Raw genomic sequence first — 22,295 nt, forward strand, 5'->3', positions numbered from 1 at the left:
AACTTAGTTGTGAAATTGACAGAGTACCCTTTGTTTTGCAAAAAAGGCTGAGCTAGATTGATAAGCTTCACAGTCACATATAACTGTTACGCACATATAACTGTCACACTCATTTTGTCTGATTCCATTTGCATGAAAAATCACACACACACACACAGACTACAAAACACACACACACACACACACACACACACACACACACACACACACACACACACACACACACACACACACACACACACACACACACACACACACACACACACACACACACACACACTTCTCTGCAACAGAGTAACATTTATTTAACCTTTGTACATTCACACATTCACACACAATGAAAGTGACATTCTGTGAACACTGATATGTACAACACACAATATGTTTTTTTCAGGAGCAAACTATAAGAAATAAGATGTATCTATTTAACAACAATTCACATGACATCTGTCCATTAGACATTGGCTCAAAATCAGTGATAAGTAGCACTATGACAATGAAGTTACGGAAGCACACAGTGTACAGATGACCCAGTTTCAGTGGCCACAGTCCTTGGCACAACAAACTTTCCTTACTGTTCTCTACCCTCGTGCTTGACATGGACTTTGCCAGTTTAGTTTAAGATACCAGTTGGCTGGAACACAGTTTGGGCTTTAGACAAATGTAGTTATTTGATGCATTCTCATAGTAGAATTGTCATATAAAGCAACCTTTTTAAAGCCCTACAGTCTCCATAAAAAAATATATTTAGATTAATTTAGGGCCAGACCAACCCTTTTGTTACAACAAAGTGGAATTCATGTGTTCAAGTGTGTAGCATGCCACTGAAATATGAGTTTAGTTCCACATTTTGTCTAAAATTATAGTAAGTTCTGCTGTATCATCCGCATCTTTGGAAACATGTTCCTTTTCATACTGGGGGTTCTTTGATTCTGAACTTGAGACTCACACTTGTCTGAAAGGACATTCACCCATAACCAAACTCATGAATCTAAATGATCAGTGTTAACATGAAATACGCATGCTCATCAGGGAGTGTCTGAGGGAGTCCTGGCTCTTTAGGAAGATGGAACGACAGCCATGATAAAATTAACACGTGGGTAGTTTACAGAAATATGGTCATAAACAATTTGTAATACAATGCTCTCACTCCTGTGTAGGTATTTATGTGCAAGGAAAGGGACACTTTATGTTCGTCTGACTTTCCTACTTGTCCCATGTACTGACCTCACTTCCTTAGTCATGAAGAGTTTGATCATCATGGCATTAAGGCTTAGCAATGTCCAGAGAAATGCAATCAAACTACTCAGTACACAGAGCACTTACAGGTTACAGGTTAATTAACAAGACCGGAGCAGAGCATTGTTGCATGCACTGTGTAATGGCAAATATAACAGTAAAATGACGTAGGCCACTGAGAGGTCAAAGTAACTGTGAGAGACATGACACACAGAGAGGGGGGAGGGGAGGAAAAGGCAAAGAGAGGGTGGGGGAGGATTTCCGTGCTGGGTGTCTATCTATACTGCAGATATTTCTGGAGGAGTGTGGGGAGCTTCAGCTGAGGAATCAGGTGGAGCCTGGAGCAGCCCATGTAGTCTCGGATGCCCAGACGACACAGTTGCAACAGAGAGCGAGGCGTTGCTGTAGGATTGACATAAAAACGTGTAAATATATACTCATAAATGTATGACAAGTAAAGAAGCACTGCAACGCTACATATGTACACTACCATGACAATAACAGCAGTCAACATCTAGAAGAAAATCATTCTCAGAGAAGATCTTAAAAATGCTAAAACAATGCCTGTCAAACTGATAACAACTCTCCCTATCCCAGCTCAAGTCTGTCCATTCTTGCACTAGTAGGCCTGTAATAGTAGGCACACAGCCGACGAGGTCAATGGCCCCACATGAAGCTTCAGGATCACATAGCAGTGCAGGGATAGCCTCAGTGCAGGGATAGCCTTAGTGAAAAGCAATACCCTCATAGAGTAGCAGCAGTCCCTCCGCTAAGCTGCTGGGGGGTGCCGTCTCCACCGGCCTCTTCAGCTCCAGGTTTTTGGCGTTTATGTTGGCCCCAAACTCCAGCAGAACCTTAATGACCTCTGTGCAGTCCTTCTGAGCAGCAGCGTGCAAAGGACTTTCCAGGAAGTGACCTTTCTGTACATTGGCTCCTAAACAGAAATATACCAATTATTATGCTCTTTGATCCCACTCTACAGTTAACAGGCAGTTACAATCATGGCGCATTTGCAAATGCATTTTTCCGTTCTGTTCTTTAGTAATGCAATGTGGGATGCACTGGTATTCCATCCACTCGATTTAGTGTCTGACCTCTCCTGGTTCACGACGTTGTTCACACAAATGTGCACGTACCACCGTCTAGAAGTGTCCGCGTACACTGGAGCTCCTGAGACACACAGGCAATATAGAGCGGCGTTCCCAGATGTGGAATCTCATAGTCCACATCTGCACCCCAAGCAAGTAGTGCTTCGACACACGCTGCTTTACCTGGAAACAGAGAATCATCATCAGCATCACTTTGATTGGCTGCTTTTAATAGCTGAAGGGACAGGAAATGCATAGGAAGACAGGGAACGTCTCTTAACAGACGTTTTTGGCAACATTTTGACAGCCTGACATGCCTTCAAGCAACATGACATATTTTAACAAAACAAGCTCTAAAAGTAGGAAAAAAAACAACAAAGGTAAAATGCCAACAGGCAATTAACAGTGCACTTTCATTTATTTTTTCTTTATTAATTATGTTTTTACTATGAAGCCTTTTATGAATACTTCATAAAGAAAGCCACAAATTACTGTAATAGTGTACTACTGTGCCACTTGCAAACTGATTTATGTAGGCTACTGCTAAGAATGATGTTTGTGCAAGTGAGTATACCTTTACTCGTTGCCTCATGAATAGGTGACGGCCGGCATACTTCAGCCTGGGGCTTGGCACCATTTTCCAGAAGAACCTCTGCACAAGTGGAACTCCCCCTTGAGCAGGCGTTGAACAATGGTGTCACCCCATCAATCGTGGTAGCATTTACCTACGAGGAAAACAGAACAATACACAAATGTATGGGGGGTGAAGCTGAAATTACTCTGGTTTGTGCCCCTTGGTGTACTGACACCACTGTATGGTCCTTTTCACTTTTGTACAGGCTGAACTTTAAACATCACTGGCAACACAAGCTACAAACGCCATTTTATGTAAATGTATACATAACCTAAAATTACACACAAGAAAGCAAGGGGTGAAACATAGAGAAAATCACACTGAAAGCAACAGACAGTGAATCCATATCTAATAATTCATAATTGTCAATTAACAAATAATAATTAACACTTAATAATAAATTATTAAATTATTCTGAATTATTTCTAATCTATGCTATCTCTCTAGACCTTGGTGGACAATTTGTTTTGGATATACATAGTCAATTAGATATACCAGGTTTATCGTAATCTGAGAACTGACAGGTATTAAACGCTGCATCTTAGTCAAACATTAGTCATCACATCAGAGTCAACTTACGTTTGCACCGGCTTCAATGAGCGCCCTGGCACAGGCCACATGGTCCCCCAGACAGGCTTCATGCAGTGGAGTTACATGATCAATTGTGATGATGCTTGCACTGTAACCCTTATGTGGAAAAAACAACAGGTATTTACTCACAAACTGTTCACTGTTCCTGGCTTAGTTTGTTTCAAATGTGATGATAACAATGTAGTTCAGATGCACTTCATAAAACATATTCAGTACTCACAACATTCATGGTGTCCCTGTGACTGCACTGGGTACATTTATTTTCCTACACCTGTCCTGAGGGTGGTACTGAGGTGTGTGTACCTGTGAGAGGAGAGTCCTCAGGGCCAGCAGACGACCCTGACATGCTGCCTCATGGAGTGGGGAACGGTCAGCCCAGGATCCTACAACACACACACACACAAACACACACACACACACACACACAAACACAGAGACATACACAAATCAGCTTCTCATGTTAATACACAGCATGATTATACTCTTAAAAATGATGTAACCAATAACAAATGACCCCCTTTACTAAATGTGCTGTTAAGCAGTTCAGACGCGGTATCAGATCCATTCATGTATTTGCATCAGCTATTTAAGCACTGGATATTCTAGCAGGGAGGTTTATGTTTATTTAATTGTTGAGGATAAATCCTTGAAAACATTTTAAGGGCAACAAATACAAGAGTATCATTGACTGACATGTTGTTTTGGTAAGTTTTAAGTAGCACTGAGGACTGTGTAGCTTCACATCCAGTACCATCCCTGTACGTCTGTACATCTTTTCAGTCGAAACACTAAAACATTTGATACAAGCATACATTATCTAAGATTATATTTTATCTGCGGCCATAGCGTTCATTTAGCTGCAATCTGAAACACAATTTTCCCATTCTGACATTTTAGACTAACCTGCAGGTCTATGTTGCACATATGCAATAAACCAAATATGCACATTTCTATATACAATCAACTGACTTACAGAAAACATTAGAACCTGCTCTGAACTTCTGCTTTCTGTTGTGACATGTACACGGCCTCAGGAGCTCCAGGCCTTTGGACACATGCTAAATTAGAGCAGCTATATTTATCCCCTGCTCACCCAAATCTGTCCACTACCGAGGACACATACCACTAAGACAGACACCAGCACACACACACAAAGAGAACGGACACTCTCCCCAAGTACGTCCCTGTCAGCTATCCTCGCAGCCGAGGTGTCTGTGCTGAACGGTACGTACCCATGTCCCCGTCGCCCCATGGAACATCTAGCCACTGATAGGAGTAAGACGACATGGCCTGCGGACAAGAGGATGCCTGTCACCTCACAAGGGCTGAATTTAAAAGCCCGAATTGGCATCAGCCATCTTTGAAAACATATGTGTGATGGACAAAACTAAAATGGCAAGATGACCTGCAGGCACCAATGCAAGTCAATTTGAGATAAAAAAAAGCAAGACCTTAACTTTTGTGGATAACGTCCACACATACCCATCCCAAAAGAAACTGCAAATCTTATTAGCAGTATTGTCATTTTGAGTCATGCACCACATACAGAGAGCATTGGTGGCAACAAGAAGGCCTTTCACTAGATGCCTGGCACTGCTCTTTAGTGGGCAGTCTATTCAGGCAGACTGAATGCAGTACCTCATGAATATTACAAGCACAAACTGCCTGAGTGACCTAATCTGGGATTCCAGCAAACAGCAGCAGAACTCCCATGATCCTTTGCTAAACTAGCTCAAAGTCTAACAGCTAACAGCTGACACTGTCAGTGATCCAAGTGCTTATTGGTACATTATACTAGAGCAAGTACTGCACTACTAGATAAGGTAATATAGGAACAGCTAAATAACAGCCAGTTCAGTGCATGATTTATAGCAGGTGCCTCTCCTCTTTAGAGCAAGGAGCCTTCAATATGCATGCGGTTGTCAGTTTACCAAACATGGCTCATACAGCCTGGAGAAGTTCAAATGTCGCTGACGGACATTTTTAAATAGGTTTGGGTCATTCCAAAAATTCTGCAAGGACCAACCTCATCAACGCAATCTGGAAGATAATCTGATGTCATATGATCTACTAAGTGTACAAACAAAACGTCATGAAGATGAGTCACGATAAGGCTCTTTAGAACAAACCTATATGACTCATGTGACCTACATGTGACTCAAGGGTGAGTTGTCTCTTTAGGTGTCCTGAAAGCAGTGTGAGATTAACCAGTAACAAGTCAATGACAACCTGATCCCCTGCTTTAGTGTTGCTAGTACTGTGACTACTACTACTACTGCCACTACAAGTAGTTATGATAGTAGGACCACCATTGGTCGCTTACAATAAACTAGTCACAGCGGTACTGGTATTAGTCATGTTCTACCACCACACTTGTTATTATTATTATTATTATTATTATTATTAATTATAATAATAGTAATAATAATAATATCTCCCTATTACAACAAAACCACATTATCATGAGTATAATTATTTCCTTAGTTTATGTTATAGTGTCATTCCTGATTCATTAAATTGCATGGCACATCCGCCAACAAGGCTTCAATATGCAAAACGAGTGTATTCCAATTCACAGTCAACCATCCACGCAGATCAAGGTAGAGAGAGCTGTTGTTTGGATTGCTACATTATTATATAACACCCACTGGATATGTGTCTGGCACAAAATTACAAAAGCGACATATTCAGAATATTGCAAAATAAGATCGCTCTTCATTATATTGGAATTGTAGTCCTTTCCTAAAATAAAACTTGAACACCACTACATGTTGTTGGGCGACACATACATGAAGCACGTGATGGGGTACAGTTTGACGGGCTGCGAATGATGTCACTCACCTTGACTAGTTAAAATTCCCCAGCACGATTTCTTTGGGGGATGATAATCATATATATCCTCTAATGGTCTTTTCTTTGGTATCTTTTCGGTGAGCTCGCTCTCCCGTGTAGGAACTTCAGGCATGTTTGCATCAGCTCAATACTGCTTGCAGTGCCAGGCAGAGTGAGCCAGGCTGGTCCCTATTCTGATTGGCTAACGGCTTGTTGTTGTTACACACGGTCCTCGGTTCTAGAGAACATGAGCAGGCTGGGAACCTCTGCTGGGAGGGGTGGGGGAGAGACTGTGGAAAAGGATAGCATAGCACCGAGCTATTTTTATCGCAGACTATGAATCGGTTTAAATCGGCGTTCATGACATTAATGCTGCAGAGGGGAACTGCTGATTTTGAAATTAATTTATGATTCGACTTGTGCATTAAGGAAATGTCGGTGGTTACAATGTCATACCAACCTCCTTACGCGGCCCCGCCCCTTAGTCCAACGTATGTGACGCAGTTTGTTTTCAACCACACACGCAGTACGATAGAGATGAGGGGAGAGCAGAGCCTTCCGTGATTTCTTGTCACATTTACGAAAACGTGACTGTGCACATCCCTGCATCCCCTTCAAGTCATAATTCAATAACACAATCCAACGATTCAGAGCATAGAACTATGCCTTCAGTGACAATAAGCAGAACTAAATAATTTTGAGAGGATTTGACACTGAAAAATAAAAGGCACTAATTACATTCTGTTCTCAAAATGCAAAAATACTTCCCTACTTGCAAGAATGATACAGTTATAAATCAGCTGTTAACACAGTGTTTCCCAATCTCCCTGTGCTGTCCATACATGGGCTTGTGATTCTTTTCTTAAGGTGTTTTAGGCATTGTTCATATTTTGCAGAGTGTAGGATGTAAGGGCTCATTATAAAAGGTCTGAAATAGATATACAAAAATGGAGTGGAAAATGCTGTCTCTACTATCCTTAAAATAACAACTTCATTTAGAAGCATTTTTTTTTTTCCGGAAAACCAAAACTAGCCAACCGTATGTGCCTTTACCTCCGTAGCCTATCCCAAGTAAGACTGTATGGGTCTCATGTGATGACAGTTAAGGACTGTGTATATCTACCCACACAGTTGTCAGTGAAGCTACTTCAGTTGAAATCAAAGTCAATTATATTCCATCTGTGTGTGGCAAACTGTTTCAAATGTATCAGAATATTCTCTATTAGTCAAGAAAATAAGTCTTTGTTGGTGACAGTATAATAATGATTTCAATTGCTAATCTATGGACTTACCCCTCATATTAAGACATACGGTCTGAGACTTTCAAGTGCTGCTTCTACAACGTATTATTCTGGACTCAGTTGTTTCCAGTAGTTGAACACCTAGGAAGCTTGCCTATTGTTGCCCAGAGTAATGGTAAGTTAAATTTGCATGAAAAAGGCCCAGTAATGTGGACAAAAGCAACTAAAATATATTTGCCCCAAATGGGCATTGTCTGAATTTAGTGGTGCAGCCCCCCAGTCTTCCTGCACAACTGTAACTCTGTTAGCACCTACTGTAAATCTTAGTAGATCCTACAGGGAAATAAATAAATTAAAGTGCTGGAGAAACAGATTTACAGACCTGGGGGTGGCTCTAAGACACAGTAAGCCATTCCATACCTGTGAGGGCCCTCTTCATTTACAAAAGACCATATACTGCATGCTACATCTGTTTCCCAAAAGCCACTAAATAAGACATAGATACAGTCTCAATGAAAATCTGTCCTGTAGTGAAGACAAAAAGTTTAACTCACGGTGTCCTTGACGGAAATCATAGAACTCAGCAGCGATACGCGCTGCCTCCTTGCGATTTCCTCTGACGGCATAGAAATGTGTGAGAATGTTCAAGCTGATCTTGATGAAGAGCTTGAAACAGAACAGTGCAAATATGGAGAAGTAGACATTGGTGCACCGTGAGACGAATGAGTGGCTCTCCAGAAACTCAGCCATTGCTGCGGTGGCAGTCGCTGTTTCTGTTGCTGCACCACAAATGTTTTGGAATGAGGGGGCTTGGCAGCGTGCTGAGGGGGATCATATGCCACTGTGGCACAGAAATTCCTCTCAGCAGCTGGGCTCGGGGCAAGCGGGTGATAAAGGCAGCCACCCATGGAAAAATGGGCCACTTGGACAAAGCATAGTTATGGGCTTTGTCACAGTGCTGGAAGAAGTCAAGAGGTGTCATTTGTTACCTTCAAATCAAAAGTTATGAGGGCAGTTGTATGTCTTTTTAAATTAACCTTTGTATTGGTATCAAATTAAATCACATGAACATTGAGTTGTCTTTAACGTTTCACAGTGCAAATCAAATGATAGCATTCAGGGCTACTGCAGCACTTCTGGGTGCTGATGTGAATGATGAGGCTGTACAAAGTTTGTCTCCATAATGCTCTGGGAGTAGGACTTGGTGGTGGTGTCTTTCTGGATTAATGTGAATATGCCTTAGTTTAGCCTGGCCTTCTGTTACTGGATCTGTCCACCATCATGGTGTGTGTTAGTGTGATGTAAGACCTCCATCCTGGGTGCTGGAGTCTGTCTCCATTCAGTGACCCAATCGTCATTAAAAGGCATTCCTAAGATTGTGTATGGAATACGGGACCCTGCCATGTAACCACAGATCTTTATGTTTGCCTTCGATCTTCTGTGCCAGCTCGCACAATAGACTACTGGACTACTCAAGACTCAATTATACTGATACACTGCTTCAATTAAAAGGGACATTGCTCAAAATATATCAGACCTGGCTTGTCTATCTGATACCAGGCTATTGCAGTGAACCTTTCAGTTACAAAAAAGTTATAGCTGTAGCTTATTGTTCTAGACAGGGCCTGCAACAACCCAACTTCAATTTGTTATTGTATCAAACATTAACCACAGCAATGGCTGCAAATAAGCTTTTCTAAAAGTTGAAAAACTGGCTACCAATTCGACACTTTTATCATGTAGAAACCTAGTGTAATCCATGACAAAACACTCCAACTCGGGCTCAGCATTGCTGTCCTAAATCAAAAAGTACAGGCAATATCAACCCCAAGCCAATAGATGGCACTAGACACTAAATTACGTTAAACTAAAACCAGGAAGCACATCAACTTCCTCATCTTCAAATATCACGCCAATTTCCTGTCGAGTCTTACGCTGTTGGATGAACTCACTTTAATATTCACATTTAGTCTTCTCTTGCCATTACAAGTTTTGAAAGATGAATACGGTATTATCAAGGGCAAATTCCCTGTTCGCATTCTCGCTGAGTGTGATGGCTGCTCTTACGTTTGGATGTTTTATCACGACTGCATTCAAAGACAGAAGCATACCAGTGGATATCCACGTATCGAAAGTGATGCTGTAAGTGTCTTAAAACTACATAACTGGTGCTATTGCAAGAAATTCCAGGAATGCGTTGCAATCTTAGGGAAACTAACTACATAATCTGTTTATTTTTTGTTATAATCATTATTGTTTTTTATAATAATTATGCTGTGCATCTGACTGAACAGTAGGCTGTCCAGCATATGGTAACATTAGCTTCCTGCTTTTGAGAGAGAATAAAGCCCGCGTTAGTGTTAGCGAAACAGGCGCTAACGTTTAAATGTTCTTATTGTTCTAAAATCATTAGCTAGGAGGTTAGAAACTATCTCGTCAGTCCCGAATTCGTGTAACTAGTTGTGAATTTGGTTAATGGCTGCACTGTTGGTAAAGAGTTCGTAACTGTCCAATTGCAGCGCTGCACGTCATTTTGGAACAGTGCCGCAAACGCAACGCTAGTCAGTCTAGGAAGCTTGATGTTTAAAGTTGCATAAACAGCATAGCTGTGTTTTGAGCTGTTTGGTGACTGCAGGCCACAGCTTAAAATGTGTGTGTGGTGTTTTTTTAAATTATTTTTAAACAAAGAGGCTATGTGTTCTCAGATGATTTTTTTTTTTTTCAGACTAGTTCATACCAGTAACAATCCAACATGAGCAATGATTCCAACCTGCAAACCAACCAATCAAAAAGCTTTGTCTCTGAGCATGTCTCAGAAGCATTTTAGCATTTATTACATTATTATTATTATTATTTTACTTTTGCAGACCTCTCTGCCTAACAATATAGCCTAACTGTTAGGCCCTAACAAACAGGCCTAGTCAATCCACTTTGAAGAAAAGTAATATAACTATGAGAAGGAAAGGGTTAGTTAGGCTATCTATCCCTTTGTAGGCTGTCTACCAGTTTGAAATAATGTTGGCCTGCAGGAAATTTTCCACAGGTCTCCAAATTGTTAACGTGTACCCTTAGCTTTTTCATAGAGATGTTGACCTTAAAGACTATTTTCTAAATATGGGTTGAGGCTTTGTATAAGTACAACTTTTCTGATTATGCCTTTTGACCTCTACTTTTGCAGGAAGAATGTGGATGACTTCACTGGGCCAAGGGAGAGAAGTGATTTGGGCTTCCTCACATTTGACCTCTCGGCTGATATCCTTTCACTCAGAGGAACTTGTTTAGTTATTATGGTGGTGGTGGTGATGATGATGGTGACTGACGATGGTGATTCATTATCAGAGAAACTGGGTTTCCATCCCACTTTATAGTGTGTTTTGAACATTCGAATAGAAAATCCTGAGTTTTACATACAATCTAAATCTAATAAGAAATGAATGTGCTGGGGGGAGGGAGGGAGGAGTTGCATCAAATCAAACTCAAGTTTTTAACCCACAGCTAGAGTGTCCATTTTTTTAGTTCACATAATACAGCAGATGGAGAAGCGCACAGACTTGAATTTCCTTTAGCCAAATTTTCATGAAAGCGCTTAAATATGCAAATGAGTTGGATGGAAACCCAGCTAGAGAGCTGCATCATGTTCATTTTCCCTTAACATAACTCACATTTGCGGCCAATATTTGATTGGAATGTAAAGCAGCTCTTCCTCTATCTATCAGCTGAGTATGCTACTAGGAATAATGTAAGTTTCAATCGCTTTTAAAAATACTTTGACGTGTAATGATGAATTAATGGTTTTATTTTTCTCCCCTCTTAACTGGCATATGTAGGTACATCGTTTTGTGTTTTTGATGTATTTTTTTTATCTATATAAATCAATATCTTATTTTCCCTTGTTTATATGAATCATTTCATTGATTAGTCCAGTCTTATTGACCACTCGGGTCATTTGAAAAAGACAGGCCCAAGTGACATCACCTCACAAAAGGTGTCTAATTTTAGTCAGATTTAAGGAAATAACACAATTTCGTATACATTTAATCATCAGAATGAATTGTGTTTCTTACACCTACTGAACATAATGTTTTAATTTGGTACCTCCATAAACGAACACACACACCAGGGGATACACTTTTGTTTGGCGATGTATTCTGTTCAAGAGTGCTCCTTAGTGTCCTTTCACCTATCTAAACACCTTGGAGCAAATTTCAGAAGTCATCTCCACTCAAGTCTAATGTAGTAAATGTATTGTTATGTATTTATAAAACTGCTACTTCCTTTCAGGCCCTCAACCAGGTCGTGCTTTGGGATAAAATAGTCCTGAGGGGTGAGAACACAAAGCTGAACTTGAGGGAAACCAAATCCAAGTACTTCTTCTTTGATGACGGAAATGGCCTTAGGTATGCATATTTTGTTCCCTTTGTTTATTTCTCTATGTTCTGAAAATGACATTCATAATGAATAATTTTTTGGATATGTATATTTTTAATTACTGTACTCACTTTACTTTCTCTAAAATAGTTTATTCCTAGGTGGCATGGATTGTAAGCCTTAGACAACAAAATATACACTGCCAGGTTTAATACGCACGGAGCAGCGCAGTCCTGCTGCTGTCACTCTGTCCTTACGTTTATGTGCTTTACTCATTTAGATGTATTTGTGGGACTCTTCTTACAGGTCCAATAAGAACATCACACTCACCCTGTCATGGAATGTGGTACCGAATGCAGGGATCTTGCCCCTGGTCATGGGCTCTGGACATATTTCCCTCCCCTTCCCCGATGCGTACGAAAGTACTAAGAGCTACTGAGTGATCTGAATAAGTTGATATTTGTAAATGTTGTGCTGCCTTTTACAGTTGGAGCTTTTAATAAAAGTGGATACCATAAGTGAGTGGGATTTGGTGTCGTGTGGCTTCATTTACACTATGGCTTAGGTTTAAAGTTCAGTGAAGTTGAGCTGTAGACTAAACTAATCCAGAGAAGTTTCAAATTTATATTAGAAAATATATCAATTGGGTGAAATTGATGCAGGATTTCACATCCACATGTGGTTAAGAAAAATCATCTGTATGCAATCATCCCAAGAACATTATTCACAGGACATTGTTATTTTATAACAGATCTCTAGGAACAATAACGGGTGTTCTCAGTCCTGTTCCTGGAGCCCTCTGCCGTCCACACCTGATTAAAGCCAGTGTGACTGTCATGCTCTTGATAAATCAGATACATCTGGGTGAACCAGGGTGTGTTTATGGAAGTAAAATTGAGCTGTTCAGTATGGTATCCTGAGTAGCAAGATTGAGAACCAATGACCTGTAGGTTGCAGTTATTTAGCTGTCTTTCTGCAAGAAGCTGTTTTTTTCTGAAGAATTGTGTGGTTCAACAGAGATGGTTGCTGATGATATTAATGTCCATTGAGGATTAATACAAACTAGAATTTGGTTGGCTGTCATGTGTAAACTATTTTGTCAGTCCTGTCTCAGCTATTTTTAATAATAATAATGCATTTTATTTGTAACGCACTCTTCATTCAAAAGAATCTCAGAGTGCCAACATAGTAGAAACAAACTATAAAAATAAAATAAAACTAGTAAACATAAGCATAATAGAAAACTTAGTGACAGTGATTTATCACAAAGCTAGAAATGCCTTCCTGAATAAAAATGTTTTTAGTCCAGTTTTAAAGGAGTCCAGCGTCTGCGTTGCCCTTAGGTGGTCAGGGAGGCTGTTCCATAAGCGTGGCGCTGACGAGCAAAAGGCCCGGTCGCCCATGGTGCGGAGCTTGGTGTTGGGGACGCGGAGGAGCGAGCTGTTTGAAGATCTGAGGGTGCAGGTGGAGGTTTGGCGAGTAATTAGTTCTTGCAGGTAGGTAGGTGCATGCAGGGGCGGCGCCAGGGGGGGGCTAGGGGGTGCTCTAGCTCCCCCTGGATTAGCCATAGCACCCCCATAGCACCCCCAAGGAAATAATGGTTTATTTATTATTGTTATTTAATTTCATTCTGCGTTATTTATTGTGTAATAATAATATTTAACTCACAAAAGAAAATAATAACAGATTGAAATGAACAGATTGTTTTAGACACAGAGCAATCATTCTGTCATAACCTTTGACCCAACTTTCACGTCGCACGCCTGAATGTTGACGTTACCGGACGGTTGAAGGAGAAAGCGAGCTAGTGCGTGGTAGTTTCAAGTGAATATCAACAATGCATCGGTTCTTGCTACCTAAATGTCCATGTTTGGAAGAACGATTAAGAAACAAGATTGACGTAGAAGAAGAAGCAATGCCAGGGGTATCTGGTGTGGATTTTTAAGGAGAGGAACGTTGTGGTCAAGGAGGTCAACCCACCACCACTACTGAGGGTGCTAACCATAGTGCTAGCAGCATCAGTGACATTAGCATGAACGCTCAGGATGGTCCGAGAAGACCAAAACTCCAGAAATATCCACCTTGCATGTTTGGAGTCCAACAAAGGAGTTTTTGTAAAAGCTGGTTGGGACAGTTTGCGTGGTTGGAGTACGATGCAACTAAGGTATTGTTAGCTGTGTAACATTAATGAAAGCTGTCTGATTTGTTGCATGCATTGATTGCCCTGTGTTGCTGAAGACTCGTTTCCGTTGATTAGCAACGAATATGCCCTTTTTTGGCGAAGATTTTAACTTTTTGCCTTTTCCCTCTTTTTTGGATTTTTTTGGAGCCGCCTTAAAAAAATCAGAGACTCTTTAGCCTAAGACAAGCAGTCTGTATGTGTGCTAGGTATACATAAGGTTCTATGTAATTACTGATGATTGTGAACTGAAATAATATATACTTTTTAACGCATTTCTGACTCTTTGACTGTTTTAGTTAATTCTATCTGCTATTCCAAGATTCATTTCACTCTATCTGACATGGTAGCATAGTGGTCACCTGTCACCCAACTTTAATCCTCACTACCACAAGTGTTTTAAAGTAAATTAGGTATTTGGGATTGCGGACTCTATAACATGCTGTATGCCTTTTGTCAGTGACCGTCGCAGATGTGCGCGTCTGTCGGAAGAAGCCTAGATAATGATAATAATAATACAATCGGTTTGTTTAGCGCTTTTCATGGACCCCAAAGACGCTTCAGAGAGCAAACATGTAAAGTTGTTGTAGTAGAGAACCATGTGACACATAGGCTATCATCCTCATTTCATAGCACCCTCACTAAAACGCCGAGCTCCCCCATAGCACCTGCAGAAAAAAATGTCTGGCGCCGCCACTGGGTGCATGCCTATTTATGCATGTATGGGTGAGTATTAGGACTTTGTAGTCGATTCATATTTTTGTCACTGTTACAGTTGTTCTTCTCTGTAGCCTACATTAAACAAATCAAATGGTAGGACATAGGCATGAAAACATTGAAACAATGTTTTAATTGTAGGCAGCCAAACTATTTTACTTTCATACTGCAAATTGGAATATTCATTTACCAATTTACATGATTGTGTATATCGATGTTTGACTGCGTGCATGAAACACTCTTTTAGCTCGCGTCTACGACTCTACGATCTTTAATATAGCTTTAAGCATTCACGCTAGAACCGTAACTTCGATGGAATGGAGGTTGCTGAGATATGTGGGGGCAGCTCGTTTACACATTCGCTCTTACGTTAGGCTACTTCTAGCTGATGTGCGGAGCCACAATTGTACTATAACCCCAATGAAAGAAAGGATGACTCGGGGAAGGTATGATGACTGAAGTGCCTGGATTTACCGCCAGATGGCAGCGAAAGCCTTGAGGATTTGATGCGGAGTGCAGCCGACTCCGACAGTGCTGTATGGAATTCGCGGTTAAGAAAACATTCCACGCAGTTTAATAAGCCGCACAAGTCTAATTACTCGTGAGTAAAATAAAATACAACGAAAATCCTATCTTTAAATGTAAAGGATAGCGAGTGAACTGGATGTCACACTTTAGGCCTAAGTGGAGCAGTCAGTGACCAGGTGTATGTGGATTTATTACACACATCTTTCTGACTATTATGAGTCCTCATAATAATAACATATGACATATTATTTGTTATATATAACACCTGAAGGTAACCAGACAGATAAGTATCTCAGAGAGGTTGAAAAGGGTTCCAGTTCCTCACGTGACTAATGAAAGCCAATGTGTAGTTAAACGGTAGATCAGCCATAAAACAGCATGTTTTACGTTGTCTTAGATCAGTAGCTTGGCCTGGCCTCAAAGCCTTCAAGTATTCAATACTTGGCCATTATTAGACAAGGTCCTGGACATCTGCTGAGTTCCAAGCACTTAAAACTGTGAATAGGTTGTCTCCGAGTAGACCAAGGTGGAATTTTCGTTGACTTTTTACAAGCTGTCAACGATGCATATCATTTTTCAACCATCAGAGCAGTCCTTCTCAGGTCTTGTGCGTGTTCTGACCATAATGCCTTGGCCACGGAGTGCTGTGCAGTTTCTAAGAAATTCCAGCTGTTCCCTCGTCCTTTAGGGCAGTCACAGGGGACGGTCATACATCACCTGGAGGAAACAGACACGTAATTCAATTCAAACCATCAAAAAATGTCTTTCCTTTTCAAAAAGAAAATAAAGAAAACAACACCTGTGGAGGATGCACAATCACATAAAAACAGTGACAGAGCTTTGAGAACGTCTCAGACGCAGTGTGGACCAGCAAGCATTATGGGTGACTTTGAACATTAATAGAAGTCCTTGTGCTGTTTTGGGGGCCTAAAAAAAATTCTATTGTATCTGCCAGACAATGAAAACTGTAAAACTCAAGGTTGTTGCCATGTAAACCTCAGTTGAAGGGAAACTACAATTACAGCAGGACAAATATTTGCATTCAAAACACTGATTTCAATCTTGGAAAATAACTCGGGGAAAATAACAAGGCCCTAGGAGCTGGTCTGTGATGTGAACATCTGTGGTATGCAGGGGGTACCAAACAAGAGTGGGGAAATCCATCCCTGCACAAACTCTGCTATTTAGACAAAGGAACTGAAGAAAATGTTCCAGACACCAAACCCAAAGTGAGTTACAAATCAACGCTGTGATAGAAACATCATGAGGAAGCATGCCAGGGTCCCCTTCAGTGCTCTCCATTCTTGGCCTGAGCATGCTGCTGAGGCTTGCTCTTGTCTCTATGTGTAAGTGGACAAACATGGAGCGTAATAGAACATTTCAACAACAGTCCAATTGTAAAGGACTTAAGGGCCTTTTTGTGAAGTGTTTTAAAAAATGGGCAAACCCTCTGCTCTGGGCCTCTGTTTTTGACTGGGTAGACGGGCCGCTCAGACCACATTGGTCTGCTTGGCCTTTTGTGATGCTGTGCAGATGTGAGAGCCCAGGTCCACTTTAGTGGGAAGCCCCTGGACACACGGGGCTCCTGTTTCCTCTCACAGATGTGCCCAGTGATGTCTTTCAGCACCCCCCCCCCCTTTCTTCACCCTCCCCCCTGCTGCGTGGAGCCGCCTGGCTGCCTTCAGGGTGTGAGCACTTTGCCACGCGGATAAAAGGACACAATCCACCTGTCGGTGGTGGAGGTCAGGAGGCCTTACGGCTGGCGGGAAGAGCAGAGAGAATGAATAAATCAGGCAAACATAGCTGACGTATTGGAACAAATGTGGCATTTTGTATAATGGCTATCATGTCCGGCATTGTGTGATTGCAAATATAGCCGCAAATCGACAGAGAATGAAATGAACAGATCTCTGGAAGGCTAACAGATTGAAAACAGCTTTTTGGAACTGTACACGCATACTCATGTCTCCATAGCAGACTGAACAGACTCACAGTATACAAAATTCACAGTATGCATCCCATAGTAATCCCCAAAGGAGTGTTTTTCGACTGAATTCCTCAGCCGGATGATACCTGTAGAGAGAAAAAGCCACAGTCGCCAGCTCATACATCGGCAGACATCTGTGCTGACATTCTCTCGGTTCCGCTGATTCTGCTATTTTGCTGTTGTAAATTGTCTAGAAGAGTGTATTCATGTCCTGGAGCAATTGTTTCATATTGGGTATGGCTTCCCCTCAACCATGTAATTCCATGACCTTTTTGAAGGTGGAAAGTGATACAGGGCCCAGCATAATGTCCTACCGGGAGCCATTCCATCTCATCTCACCCTGGAGGACATCTGTCGGTTAATACGGGCACATGGACACAATTACCACACACCTTTGGTTGGATCAGCGTGGCAAGGCACAGGAGACAGCGAGGTCAAAGGCTACTTTGCCTGTCCATGCTGGCGCATGCCTTAACAGCAGAGTAGCTTATCCTTTGTGTGGACTGGATCCTTTGACACTCACAACAAGGGGTGGGTAGAGGAAGCAAAAGCTGTAGCTACTCAAGTAGAAGTATTGTTACTTTAGGATAACAATGACTCAAGTTGAAGTATTGTTACTTTAGGATAAAAATGACTCAAGTAGAAGTATTGTTACTTTAGGATAACAATGGCTCAAGTAGAAGTCAAAATACCTATCAAAATAAATACTTGAGAAACAGTAAGAATGTACCTCTTAAAATGACTCAAGTAGTGAGTGACTTCATACGATGATATTTATTACACCTATTATGCATGTTTTATATTATTAGGATTCTGTAGAGGATTCTATTCAGTAAGGCTAAACTCTGTTTCAGGCCTGAAAACGGCTATTGATCGAAAGAGACAAACTCTGGGCTCCTTGCACAATATTTGCACAGTAATTATGCACAATATTTTGCTTCCTTTTCATTATATTTGTATCTCTTCACTTTGGATGCTCTAATTTAAGTAAAGCACACTCAATTGCCTCTGTGTATGAAATGCGCTACATAAATAAACTTGCCTTGTCTTGCCTAAATGTATTAAGTGTGATGTAGTTAGTGAAGCTTCTATTTGTGCCATTTGTTCATAATGTAATGGACCTATAACCCTTTTGACCCTACACAAGCATGGTGTGATTTGTTTGTGGACTGCAACAGACTCTCAGCTGGCATTAGTGCTCTGTGTAGCATTAGGGAGATTCTGGCGTACGACACCAGTCATTTATTAACATAACTTAAAAAGGATCATACTCCAAGTTCTGCCAGATGAATTGGCCTGTGGAAGGCCCTTGAGCAGCTATTAATTCGTTGCCCAATTAAGTTTGGCATGAGAGGCGTCAAGTCTGAGCAATGTTCAGACAGATTGCTCTTCCTCCCACAGAGAGGCAGTGAAGGCATCTTAATTTAGCTTATCTGGAGCCAAGATTACTGCAGGCTGACCCCACTCCTGCATCTCCAACAGCCCACACACTCACACAGTCACAAACTCTATCGTACACTCCCGCTATCGCATGCTCACACTCCCTATCATTTTGAAGCGCCTTCGGGAACACACAGGAACCCCCCCCCCCCCCCCCCTTCCCAAACACCCATAACTAACAGACAGACATGGATGAAGGAGTATATCTGTCCTTTTGCAAAGTAGTGCTTTTGAAACACCTACATTGTGACACACATGGTCTGTTCTCCTAAAGGTCCTTAGATGGCCCATGCCACACAGACTGGGATCACAAGGCACAGCCATTGTCCAGAAATCCTTCAGACACAATGCCACAGCTGGTGTTTGTGTGGCCCCTTCCCCTTTTTTTCCCGTGGGTTCTTCCTGAGTGCCACAGTGCCACACTCTGTGTCATCAGAGGTATTTCACGAGTGGCGTCACTCAAAGGTATTTCAGGAATTTCAGCCTCTTCCCTATGTCAGTCACGCTTCCACTCGGTTGTTAGTCGGTTTTCTATTTGAGAAATTAACTTCATCGCTTTATTTGCCTACAGAGACAACTGTCAAAAAGTATTTATTGACATCATTTCAGTGGGTTTGTGTTTCTCAGCCATGCCAGTGCCAGAAATGTTTACGATGTGTTTTTGCTCTTCACCACAAAATCTTCCAAGCAGCTGTGTGACCAGCCAATTTGGTGTATATACTGAAAATGACAAACAAAGTGTTTGATAATTAATTGTGATGAGTTATTTTTCAGAATCAAATGTGTCAGTAAGTTGACAGTATTATTGCCCAGGGATTGTCCCTTTAAAAACAGTGCTGTATGTGTCTCATTACTAGCTCCTACTCTAGGAATGACCCTCGTCCTGTCTGGTGGGGGGATTCATTTCCGCTCCGGTTGCTCCCTCTGTGCACGGCTGGACTCACTGACATGAGAGGGTCATTATGGCTCAGCAATGAGAGCCCACGACCAGCGGACCCTCTGACAACCTCTCTCTTGGCCCTCACAACCTCACACTGTCCAAATGGGTGGAACAATCCAAGAGTAAATGCAACAGCTATTTCCATATCCAGCAGCACAGGGCACTGGTGTTAGCCATAGATTTATAGATTTTTGGTACCTACAACAGAAGACAATGAATGTAAGAGCAAGCAGAAAACAGGTCTGGAACCATGCAGGAAATTCATCGCAGGACGCTAGTGCAGATCAATTTTGTTATCAATGAGGTTATCACTAAGGTCTTGTGTACGTGAGTATACGGTGAGAGTGAATTTACATCTGAACACTAAAGGATAATCTTTTCATATGCTACTCAGTTGCATTCCAAACATTTGCATCTATGCGTCTGCCCCAGATCAATATTATTTTGTGTAACTATCCCTGTCAAGTCTATGCTTTCAATTCAAATCCATCTGGGGTTGTCACTGTAGTGACATCTGCTAGCCCTCCAGGGAGTTGTGCATCTCAGTCCCCGAATATTTGCTTCGAATTCTGAAATCCCTCAATTGTATTTACCTAGAACATGACCATTCTGAACATTGCCTAATTGGTATCAATCCATTTGCTGTGTTTGCTTGGATCATGGTGTGTAAGTAATGTATTACTCAGTATCAACAGCAAAGCCTCTGTTTTGAAATGAATAAAGCCTACTTCATGTGTGGTTTCAGTGGTTTGGTTATTTTCATGACCAGGGTTGCAGTAATCTATCCTCAGAACCCTCCGCTGTGTTAAGGATCAGCCCTTAACTAATGATTTCCTCAACAGCACTGCCTTAGTGTGTCTTGAGGTGTAGCAGGTGTTGTTTTTAAGTGACCTTACCCATGTAGTGCTAGATGACCAATGACTCCCATTATGTTCCTTACTAACTTGACTCTGTGACTTCTAAAGAAAATACCCCAATGCCATGATTTGTGGGGAACCGGTGTTCTAGGTAGGGGCTGAACCCACACTCACTCCCACTCTGATGGCTCTAGCAGGATCTGCACTCTCAAACCCCTCTCTCCCCCCTCCTCTCCCTTACCACCCTTTCCATTGCCATTGTTGTGAACAGAATGAAGGACACGCCCGACCACTAGCACTGGGATACGCACCTATAATGGCAATCTCAGTGAGCAGTCCCCCCCTACCCCCACCTCTCCCTCCTCCACTCTTGACCTCCCTCCCCACAGAGGTCATCAGTCTTCCACAGTTTCAATGGCAGGAAGAGCGCATGATAGTAAATAATGGGCCCACTGATGTAATATACGGTGTGAACACTTTGCTGTGCTGCGAAAGATTATCGTACAATCTGGAGTCCAAGGCAATTGACACGGTTTCCTTCCCTGGTTTGGAGGATATTGGCCATCCTTTAAAGAACCTTTGGGGTGGTTAAGACGTTTGTTATTGTCAGAGCGTATCTAGGAGACTGGCTAACAACAAACCATTTTCAAGAAACAATTGTTGAAGCTGTCTTTTGTTGCAGGAAAGGTTTGGACTTTGGTCAGGAAAAAAAAGCTGAATTGGGGAAGCACACGCACAGACACACAGACACACACACACACACACACAAAATCCATTCTCTCCTTAACGATATTTCAATATTGACATAAATTTGGAAAGAAATTGAAAGCAAGCATGGCACACACCATCTGTACACCCTAAATTGGACAAATATAACCTAATATGTTAAAATAGATCAATGTTTAACTATAGAATTAAATGTTTAATCTAGATTACCTATTCATCAAGTAATCAAACTAATTAGTTTCATTATTTCAATCCACAACTCACAATTTTTGGTGCTAATAATATTAATTGAGAGTAAATTGTTGTGTAATAATGACATTCCCTGAGAGCTTGCAGAGCAGTGGATATACCTTAGCAGCTACGTTAGTAGAATGACTGATTGACTCAAATGAAATATCACACCAGGGATTTCCATCTCTCTCTCTCTCTCTGTTGGTCTCTCTATTTAATTGCTGCAGGATGAAGGGTTGGATATCTGGTAAAGGCCTTTGTGCTTTTGTAATCCTGACCCATTGAGACCGTCTGACTCGGTGCCTGTTGGCTCTAGGGTTGTCACTGGAGAAAGAGGTCCAGCTCTGAGTCATACACCTGTCAAGATGTCCTCCCAAACAAAACCAGTCCAATGGTGGATCTGAATGAATAGTCACCCAAGAGTGTGAGTAAAATTGTGTATTGTAATCATTCAACATGGAAAATGTGAGACAGGTAACCGAAGACGCTGTGGACCTGCGGTCTTATGATAAACGCTCAAACCAAACACTCACTCCAGAGTGCACGTCACATGGACGTCATTCGTCATCTCTTGAAGAAAGGCATCTTCCCTGACACGAACCTGCTTTTCATGCTCGGGACTGAGAACGATTTCTGAGAACGACAGAATAGTTCCCCCCAATGAAATAAATGCAGTAAGAGTGGTACTGATGAACAC

General features: G+C 41.5%; 2 protein-coding genes across 4 annotated transcripts; one reads left to right on the top strand and one right to left on the bottom strand.

The window, feature by feature from the left end:
* Positions 1–285: 285 nt before the first annotated feature.
* Positions 286–8,417, bottom strand: asb5b (ankyrin repeat and SOCS box containing 5b). Of its 3 annotated transcripts, XM_031560050.2 has the most exons (8): positions 6,394–6,515; positions 4,785–4,842; positions 3,856–3,935; positions 3,541–3,648; positions 2,902–3,052; positions 2,376–2,510; positions 1,982–2,173; positions 286–1,641 (listed from the first exon to the last, which is right to left on the bottom strand). In XM_031560050.2, exons 2-8 carry the CDS (start codon positions 4,837–4,839, stop codon positions 1,514–1,516), a joined length of 849 nt encoding a protein of 282 aa, XP_031415910.1. In that variant the 5' UTR covers positions 4,840–4,842; positions 6,394–6,515; the 3' UTR covers positions 286–1,513. The 3 variants fall into 3 exon arrangements, with proteins under 3 accessions (XP_031415910.1, XP_012692533.1, XP_012692534.1); XM_012837079.3 differs by lacking the exons at positions 4,785–4,842; positions 6,394–6,515 and adding an exon at positions 8,180–8,417; XM_012837080.3 differs by lacking the exon at positions 4,785–4,842 and having other exon boundaries at positions 6,394–6,774.
* Positions 8,418–9,514: 1,097 nt separating this feature from the next.
* Positions 9,515–12,521, top strand: spcs3 (signal peptidase complex subunit 3). Its single transcript, XM_012836933.2, has 5 exons — positions 9,515–9,767; positions 10,804–10,877; positions 11,288–11,364; positions 11,907–12,022; positions 12,300–12,521. Exons 1-5 carry the CDS (start codon positions 9,625–9,627, stop codon positions 12,430–12,432), a joined length of 543 nt encoding a protein of 180 aa, XP_012692387.1. The 5' UTR covers positions 9,515–9,624; the 3' UTR covers positions 12,433–12,521.
* Positions 12,522–22,295: the final 9,774 nt, after the last annotated feature.

This window comes from Clupea harengus, chromosome 22 (assembly GCF_900700415.2).
Source record: "Clupea harengus chromosome 22, Ch_v2.0.2, whole genome shotgun sequence".
Lineage (NCBI taxonomy): Eukaryota > Metazoa > Chordata > Actinopteri > Clupeiformes > Clupeidae > Clupea > Clupea harengus.

Excerpts from the sequence above, each read along its gene's own strand:
- asb5b (XM_012837079.3), bottom strand. The coding sequence starts at position 8,375 with ATGGCTGAGTTTCTGGAGAGCCACTCATTCGTCTCACGGTGCACCAAT. Across the intron at positions 3,649-3,855 it reads TGAGGACTCTCCTCTCACAG|GGTTACAGTGCAAGCATCAT; the intron begins GTACACACACCT and ends TTTCCACATAAG. Across the intron at positions 2,511-2,901 it reads TCATGAGGCAACGAGTAAAG|GTAAAGCAGCGTGTGTCGAA; the intron begins GTATACTCACTT and ends CTCTGTTTCCAG.
- spcs3 (XM_012836933.2), top strand. The coding sequence starts at position 9,625 with ATGAATACGGTATTATCAAGGGCAAATTCCCTGTTCGCATTCTCGCTG. Across the intron at positions 9,768-10,803 it reads CACGTATCGAAAGTGATGCT|GAAGAATGTGGATGACTTCA; the intron begins GTAAGTGTCTTA and ends CTACTTTTGCAG. Across the intron at positions 10,878-11,287 it reads CACATTTGACCTCTCGGCTG|ATTTGCGGCCAATATTTGAT; the intron begins ATATCCTTTCAC and ends AACATAACTCAC.